Source organism: Salvelinus sp. IW2-2015, linkage group LG18, assembly GCF_002910315.2.
Source record: "Salvelinus sp. IW2-2015 linkage group LG18, ASM291031v2, whole genome shotgun sequence".
In the NCBI taxonomy this organism is placed as follows: domain Eukaryota; kingdom Metazoa; phylum Chordata; class Actinopteri; order Salmoniformes; family Salmonidae; genus Salvelinus; species Salvelinus sp. IW2-2015.
Genome location: NC_036858.1, coordinates 62,924,972 through 62,933,912, shown reverse-complemented (window position 1 = coordinate 62,933,912; position 8,941 = coordinate 62,924,972). Strand labels below are relative to the sequence as shown.

At 45.5% G+C, this 8,941-nt stretch overlaps 1 protein-coding gene across 3 annotated transcripts in view; it reads right to left on the bottom strand.

The window, feature by feature from the left end:
• Window positions 1-2,928: 2,928 nt before the first annotated feature.
• The window catches only part of LOC111977980 (casein kinase I-like), a 15,277-nt gene continuing 9,264 nt past the window's right edge, over window positions 2,929-8,941 (bottom strand). For all 3 annotated transcript variants that reach the window (XM_024147640.2, XM_070448645.1, XM_070448646.1), the window contains 5 exons: window positions 8,256-8,404; window positions 7,110-7,338; window positions 4,967-5,137; window positions 3,555-3,703; window positions 2,929-3,149 (listed from right to left, as the gene is read on the bottom strand). In XM_024147640.2, coding sequence (XP_024003408.2) covers window positions 2,952-3,149; window positions 3,555-3,703; window positions 4,967-5,137; window positions 7,110-7,338; window positions 8,256-8,404 — 896 coding nt within the window. In that variant the 3' untranslated portion in view covers window positions 2,929-2,951. The remainder of the gene's footprint in view (window positions 3,150-3,554; window positions 3,704-4,966; window positions 5,138-7,109; window positions 7,339-8,255; window positions 8,405-8,941) is intronic.

Genomic DNA, 8,941 nt, shown 5'->3' with positions numbered 1-8,941 from the left:
ACCCATCATCAATGCTCTTACTGAGGGAAGGAGGTTGTTGGCTAAGATCTCGCAATACATGGCCCCATCCATCCTCCCCTCAATACGGTGCAGTCGTCCTGTCCCCTTTGCAGAAAAGCATCCCCAAAGAATGATGTTTCCACCTCCATGCTTACGGTTGGGATGGTGTTCTTGGGGTTGTACTCATCCTTCTTCTTCCTCCAAACACGGCGAGTGGAGTTTAGACCAAAAAGCTCTATTTTTGAATCATCAGACCACATGACCTTCTCCCATTCATCCTCTGGATCATCCAGATGGTCATTGGCAAACTTCAGACGGGCCGGACATGCGCCTGCTTGAGCAGGGGACCTTGTGTGCGCTGCAGGATTTTATTCATGACGGCGTAGTGTTGTACTAATGGTTCTTTTGAGACTGTGGTCCCAGCTCTCTTCAGGTCATTGACCAAGTCCTGCCGTGTAGTTCTGGGCTGATCCCTCACCTTCCTCATGATCATTGATGCCCCACGAGGTGAGATCTTGCAGTGAGCCCCAACCGAGGTGGATTGACCATCATCTTGAACTTCTTCTATTTCTAATAATTGCGCCAACAGTTGTTGCCTTCTCACCAAGCTGCTTGCCTATTGTCCTGTAGCCCATCCCAGCCTTGTGCAGGTCTACAATTTTATCCTTGATGTCCTTACACAGCTCTCTGGTCTTGGCCATTGTGGAGAGGTTGGAGTCTGTTTGATTGAGTGTGTGGACAGGTGTCTTTATACAGGTAACGAGTTCAAACAGGTGCAGTTAATACAGGATGAGTGGAGAACAGGAGGGCTTCTTAAAGAAAAACTAACAGGTCTGTGAGAGCCGGAATTCTTACTGGTTGGTAGGTGATCAAATACTTATGTCATGCAATAAAATGCAAATGAATTACTTAAAAATCATACAATGTGATTCGGGATTTTTGTTTTAGATTCCGTCTCTCACAGTTGAAGTGTACCTATGATAAAAATTACAGACCTCTACATGCTTTGTAAGTAGGAAAACCTGCAAAATCGGCAGTGTATCAAATACTGTGTTCTCCCACTGTATAATATAATATATATTATATTTACTGTATATTATAATTATAATTATTAACTGTATATTATGATTATATACATTTATTACACACACACACACACACACAGATAGACGGGTTGGCTAACAGCGTCACGAAAATGATGTGAGCGCATTGATGGGGCCGGAAGCCGTGCTTTGTTGTGATTCTTAACAGTCAGATAGCAACAATGACAAGAAGCTGCCATGTGGCAAATAATAGGTGACTTGTTTCAAGGGGTTTTGACTGAATTGATATCTATGCTAATATCGTTAAAATTTGCTAGCTAGCTAACCAACAACTGTAACGATGTATTTGAGAGACAACAAGTGCTCATTATGAAAATGAGTTTGTTTTCAATAAACGTTGGAGACTAATATTAATTGACATGTCTCCAATCTAAGCCAACCCCGTCTGTTTTGCCTCATAGTTGCGCTCAAGTCGGTTTGTTGCTAAACAACCAACCCGTCTATATCTATTAATTCAATATTGCATTGATATACAGGTTACAGTTGGTCCATAGTTGACTGAGTGTTGTCTGACGGGTCCTTACCTGCCAGTGTCGAGAGGGCCTGAGAGCAGCTCACTTCCCAGGTTTCAAATGGCACACTGACCTGACGAAGAGAGAAGGGGTTAACAGACGGCATAGGGTTAGTATAAGGTGCAGTGCATTCAACAGACATACTATACAGTCACATACACGAGCAGACAAACGTCAATCACTTTCAGCAAGGGAAGCTGTGGGGTCAGGGAGCAGAGCGAGAGAGAGCTATACAATGGTAGGTAGCTGACCTGTGATGTGGCGATGCGTGATTGGCCCATCTGTGCGGTGAGGTCAGAGGAGGAGATGTTGGCGGGGCGCCGCGGTGGAGCCTCATGGCCACCTTCCTCTCTCGCTCCGCACGGGACACAGCCTGCGGGACCGGTCCCTACACACACACACACACACAATTGGTGAAATGGAATCTGGTGCTGGGTTGGAACAAAAGCCTGCACATCCTGGACTTTCCTCATAGTTTCCTCAGCTGAGTCCAAACACACAGATTGTTTAAGAGACTAATGGGGAACTAGAGGCTACAAACTGGAGTCATGAATTCAGCAAGTGGTTTAGTTTACACACCCTCCCCTCCCTCGTGTGTTAGACAGTAATTTCATGTCTAACTTATGAAGTAAGTAAAAACCTTCCACACTCGTAGTATTCCTAAGTAATTGGGCATAGACCTGTATATACTCAGTAGTAGAAACAGAGAAGGTCCGGACTCTTAGAATTAAAGTACAAATGAAAATAATGTTTTAGTCCAAATGGAATAAAAAATTTCTTTGTTATTTCGCCTTCATTCTAAGAATGCAGACCTTCTTTTTCTACTACTGTCTGCCTCATGACTCACCTGACTGTGGGACTCCTCTGGAGGCAGGGTTACTGTCTGCCTCATGACTCACCTGACTGTGGGACTCCTCTGGAGGCAGGGTTACTGTCTGCCTCATGACTCACCTGACTGGGACTTCTCTGAGGACAGGGTTACTGTCTGCCTCATGACTCACCTGACTGGGACTCCTCTGGAGGCAGGGTTACTGTCTGCCTCATCTGACTGTGGGACTCCTCTGGAAGCAGGGTACTGTCTCCTCATGACTCACCTGACTGTGGACTCCTCTGGAGGCAGGGTTACTGTCTGCCTCATGACTCACCTGACTGGGACTCCTCTGGAGGCAGGGTTACTGTCTGCCTCATGACTCACCTGACTGGGTCTCCTCTGGAGGCAGGGTTACTGTCTGCCTCATGACTCACCTGACTTTGGACTCCTCTGGAGGCAGGTTACTGTCTGCCTCATAAAACTCACCTGACTGGGACTCCTCTGGAGGCAGGGTTACTGTCTGCCTCATGACTCACCTGACTGTGGGACTCCTCTGGAGGCAGGGTTAGAAGCTGCTGCATTGGGGCCATTTCGGATCCTGTCTACGCCCCCTGGGGGGTTGCCGCCCGGGGGTAGAGCACGGGGTGCCCTAGGTCCTCCTCCGATCCTCTCATCCACCTCTCTCCTCTCCCGCTCCCCATCCTCGGCTGTCCTGCTGGCCCCCTGAAGCAGAAAGATGAACATGCAAGTTAGGAAAGGTGGCAGGGATTCAAAATGAACCATGTTTATAATCAACTGTGTTCATGTAATATAGAACTCATGTGTAATTGCATTTAAAATGAGTGGAAATTGAATGAAAAATAAGGACAAAATAGATAAATGGTTAATAAATGAATAATAGACGTGCAATAATTGTTCATAGGGATGCAGTTAGTTCTAGACTGAAATATTGTGGAGGTACTCATTTTGGGTGCTGGAACTGTTTATATTTAGGTGCAGGAGCTCCACAACACTTTTTATTTAATATTCTAGAAGAGGAACAGGAGCTCAAGCAGTAGAACATTTGTGGTGCCGGTACTCAGCTGCAGTGAGCTCCTGCCCAAATCACGCACTGGATGCAGTACTCACAAACTTGAGCATGTTCCAATCAAAGACGTAGTCGTAGGAGAAGCCCTGTCTGTGGAACAAGTTTCTGAACAGTTGTCTCAAGTATGAGTAGTCTGGCTTGTCATCGAACCGCAGAGAGCGACAGAAGTTCAGGTAGGTGGAGAACTCAGCTGTGGATAAAGTGGGCCACAGAGGGTCACCAAAGACTTGGGTCAAATACACATTAGCTGTGTTCAAATACCCATACTAACATACTGTATACTACATACTTAATGAGTATATACTATATACTATTAGTTAATTTTAGTATACTGTAAACAAACGGTATCCTTTCAGTTGAGTGTACTAGCGCTTCGCCTGTCTACCGGAAGTTGATGCTGTTGCTATGCAACCTCTTGCTAGCTTGTTAGCATAACAAATTACTAGCTAGACATCAGGTGTGTTTGTAAATTCAAACTGGAGTGCCAGAGTGCGCTCTGGGCGTTCGTAAATTCAGAGTGTTTCGCTCTCGGAGCATTCAGAGCGCAAACACTGGACGGTCTGGGTGAGAAGTAGGGTTGATCCAAGCGTTCTGACCTCACAACGGCAGTCAAGCAGCCAAGCTAACTGGCTTACTTGCTAGCTACTTCCAGAGAAAAACGAGAGAACAGATCACTCTGACCCTTTTTACTCGCCCTAGCAGAGCTGGTAAGGCGGTTTTCATGTTATCCAGAGAGTCGGTGACTAACTGTGCTGCTGGCAACAATTTTATTACACTTTTTTGCCAACGTTTACTGACACCGGCCACATTCAACGGTGTTGAGCGTTAGGAAATTCATCAGTTATTCTGCGCTCAACCTCTGGCAGTCAGACGAGAGTGCTCTGAAATCGGAGTAGATAGCTAAGCTTAGTTAGCTAAGCTATGAATGACGTGAATAATCAAGTCAATAAACGTTGGGTAGTTAGATAGCATAAAGTAAATATACTGGCAAGTTCGATGTACTAGTAGCCAACTACAGTAGCTAGCTTACATACTGCTGTAATGATATGCTATGTAGTTCGTAAGGATAGCGTAGCTAACAKATTGTTAGTCAACATAACATGTAATTTAACTTCTTAGAAAATTCATTACTTTATTACATTGCTCAACATTTTTATAATTAGTTAAAGCAACGAATTTGTATATACACTCTCGCACGTCGGCTGCATATTTTCTGCCATTTCTTTCAAATCTGAAATCTTTTTGAAGCCATACTATGACCAATATGCGTACTATATACTCAATTTACGTCACAAACAGTACGGTTAGAATGAGTACAAACACAGCTATTGATTTAGCTTGGTGTTAAAAGACTACTTGAAGTGAGTTAACTAAACTAACACACTCATAGTTAGTGTTGTAAACCCAGGATAAAGAAACCCTATATATCAGAGATGAAACTTCAGCTACTCACAGGGGTATCCCTTGCAGAGCACCTCGATAGGGGTGGACATCTTTTTCTCGCTGATGCGTTCGTACTTCTGCCTCTTGGTGGCGGCCTTGAGGCCCTGCCAGGGCAGAGAGCCCAGGTTGAAGTACATCAGGACATAACCAAGAGACTCCAGGTCATCACGACGAGACTGTTCTGCAGAGGGAGAGAGGAGAGGAGACACACTATACTGATCTTATTTCAAACAAAACCATATGAATGCCTGTAGAGGAGAATAGAAGAGAGAGGAGAGGACAGGAGAATAGAAGAGAGAGGAACAGAAAAGAGAGAAGAGGACAGGAGAATAGAAGAGAGAGGAATAGAAGAAAGAGAGAAGAGGACAGAGAATAGAAGAGAGAGGAATAGAAGAGAGAAGGAACAGAAGAAGAGAGGAGAGGACAGGAGAATAGAGGAGAGAGGAATAGAAGAGAGAGGAGAGGACAGGAGAATAGAGGAGAGAGGAATAGAAGAGAGAGAACGAGGACAGGAGAATAGAAGAGAGAGGAATAGAAGAAGAGGAACAGAAGAGAGAGAAGAGGACAGGAGAATAGAAGGAGAGGAATAGAAGAGAGAGGAGAGGACAGGAGAATAGAGGAGAGAGGAATAGTAGAAGAGAGGAACAGAGAGAGAGAAGAGGACAGGAGAATAGAGGAGAGAGGAATAGTAGGAGAGAGGAACAGAAGAGAGAGAAGAGGACAGGAGAATAGAAAGAGAGGAACAAAGAGAGAGGAGAGGACAGGAGAATAGAAGACAGAATAGGAGAGGACAGAAGAGGACAGGAGAATAGAAGAGACAGGAGATGAAAGGAGAGGGAGATGACAGAAGAATATAAGAATGGGGAGAGGGCAGGAGAGTAGAAGGGAGGACAGGAGAATAGAAGTGAGAGGAGCGGACATGAGAATAGAAGAAGAACAGGATAGGAGAATAGAAGAGAGGACAGGAGAAGAGAGGAGAGAACAGGAGTAGAGAGGACAGGAGAAGAGAGAGATAAGGAGAGAGGGGAGGTGATAGGGAACAGAAGAGATAATGAAGAGACAGGAGAGAAGAGAGGTAGAGAGAGAGAGGAGATGAGAATAAAGAAGAGAGAGGACAGGGGAATATAGGATAGAGGAGAGGACAGGAGAATAGAAGAGAGAGGAGAAGAGAGAGGAGAGGAGAATAGAAGAGAGAGGAGAGGACACGAGAATAGGAAGAGAAGGACAGGAGAAAGAGGAGAAGAGTGAGAGGCAGGAGATATGAGGAGAGAGGAGAGGCCAGGGGAATAGAGGAAGAAGAGGAAGCCAGGGGAATAGAAGGAGAGAGGAGAGGCCAGGGGAATAGAGGAAGAGGAGAGAGGTAGAGAAGTAGAAGAGAGTAGGAGAGGACACGAGAATAGAGAGAGAGAAGACCAGGAGAAATAGAGGAGAGAGGAGAGCCAGGAGAATAGGAGGATGAGATGGTAGAGGGCAGAATAGATAGGAGAGGCAGGGAGCGAGAATGTAGCAAAGAGGAGAATGAGAAGAGAGAAGGAGGCCCGAGAATATAGTAGGTAAGAAGAAGCCATCAGGTAGATTATGTAGGAGAATGTAGATGGAGAGGCCATGGAAGAATAGATGGAGAGAGGAGAGTGCCAGCGGTAAATAGAGGAGAGAGGAGAGGAGAGTAGAAGAGAGGAGAGGACATGAGAATAGAAGGACAGGACAGGAGAATAGAAGAGTGGAGAATAGGAGGAGAGGACAGGAGAGAGGAGAGAACAGGAGAATAGAGGACAGGAGAAAGAGGAGAGGAGAAGAGGAGAGAGGAGAGGACAGGAGAATAGAAGAGAGAGGACAGGAGAATAGAAGAGAGAGAACAGGAGAATAGAAGAGGACGTGAGAATAGAAGAGAGAGGACAGGAGAATAGAAGAGAGAGGACAGGAGAATAGAAGAGGACGTGAGAATAGAAGAGAGAAAGGAAAAGAGAGAAAAGAAGAGGGGAGTGAGGGAGGAAGGAGGAAGAGAGAGGAGATAGAGAAGGGGCAATACTGGTGAGAGTCCTACTACAGTAGTTCTGAGAATCCAGCCATGACTACACACAGCCTATAAAGGGTCAAACACACATGCACAAACACACATGCACAAACACACAATACTGCAAGAAGTACTGAACCTATCCCCAGATGTGTGTTGATGGAGGCGTAGCGRGCGGTGCCGGTCAGGTTCTTGTTCTCGCGGTAGGGAATGTGCTGGTGTGTTCGGGCGTCGCGGTACTTCTTGGCCAGGCCAAAGTCGATGATGTACACCAGGTTGCCCTTCTTGCCCAGGCCCATCAGGAAGTTGTCAGGCTTCACGTCTCTGTGGATGAAGTTCTTAGAGTGGATGTACTCAATCCGGCTGATCTGGAGGAGAAGAGAGGAGGGGAGAAAGTGGGGAGGGGTAGGAGAGAGGGAATGTTGACTATCATCAGTTCCAGTTCTTGATTAAATCCACTAACGTTATACACTGAGTGTACAAAACATTAAGAACACCTGCTCTTTCCATGACATAGACTGACCAGGTGAATCCAGGTGAAAGCTATGATCCCTTATTGATGTCAGTTGTTAAATCCACTTCAATCAGTGTAGATGAAGGGGAGGAAACAGCTTAAAGAAGGATTTTAAGCCTTGAGACATGGATTATGTGTGCCATTCAGAGGGTGAATGGGCAAGACAAAAGAGGTAGGTGCTTTTGAACGGGGTATGGTAGTAGGTGCCAGGCGCACTGGTTTGAGTGGGTCAAGAACGGCAATGTTGCTGGGTTTTTGATGCTAAACAGTTTCCCGTGTGTATCAAGAAGGGTCAAACACCCAAAGGACATCCAGCCAACTTGCCACAACCGTCGGAAGCCATTGCATCAACATGGGCCAGCATCCCTGTAGAGGCTGTTCTGAGGGCAAAAGGGGATGCAACTTAATATTAGGAATGTGTACCGAATATTTTGTACACTCAGTGTATATAATCAAGGGGTATCCTTTGAAAATGCCATCACAATAAAGCTTACAGATTAACCTATAAACCATATGATATGATAAAAAGGTGGAGGAGGAGATGGAGGAGGAAAATGCCTTTCCTAAACTAACACTCACACTTGGCTTTTCCACTCTAACTAGCTCTAACCGTGTTGATAACTACTTCATTAAGAAATAATGTACGTACTGTGACTGTGATGTGGTTGTCCCACCTACCTATCCTACTAACTGTAAGTCGCTCTGGATAAGAGCGTCTGCTAAATGACTCAAATGTAAATGTGATGATGAAGAGAAGGAGTTGTGCTGTACCATCTGGTCAGCCAGCAGCAGGACAGTCTTGAGGCTGAACTTGCGGGAGCAGAAGTTGAACAGGTCCTCCAGACTGGGGCCTAGCAGCTCCATCACCATCACGTTGTAGTCTCCCTCTGCTCCACACCACTTTATGGACGGGATGCCCACTGTAGGGAATGGAGGTGAGCGTGATTTATAAGGATGCCCACTGTAGGGAATGGAAGGGAGAGCGTGATTTATAAGGATGCCCACTGTAGGGAATGGAAGGGAGAGCGTGATTTAGAAGGGATTGTTTGAAGCCCTTTGGCAGCGATTACATGTTTTCAGGATCAGGATGCACCTGAGCTCAATTTCGAGTCTCATAGCAAAGGTACAACATTTTCTAAAAACCTGTTTTCGCTTTGTCATTATGAGGTTTATGTGTAGATTGATGATGGAAAACATGTATTTAATACATTTTAGAACAAAGCTGTAACGTAACAAAATGAGGAAAGTCAAGGGGTCTGAATACTTCCCAAATGCACTGTATAAGCTAATGTGACTGACTGGGGTTTGATCCCAGGTCCTACGTGTCACAAAATGGAGTTAGCCCTCTAAGCTAAAGCCTAGGCATTAGCTTGAAAAACCAACACAAGTCTTCAGGTTAGGGTTTCCCCAACAGTCGCCCCCCACCCCACACCCCTGACCACACCCCTTTGTCTTAA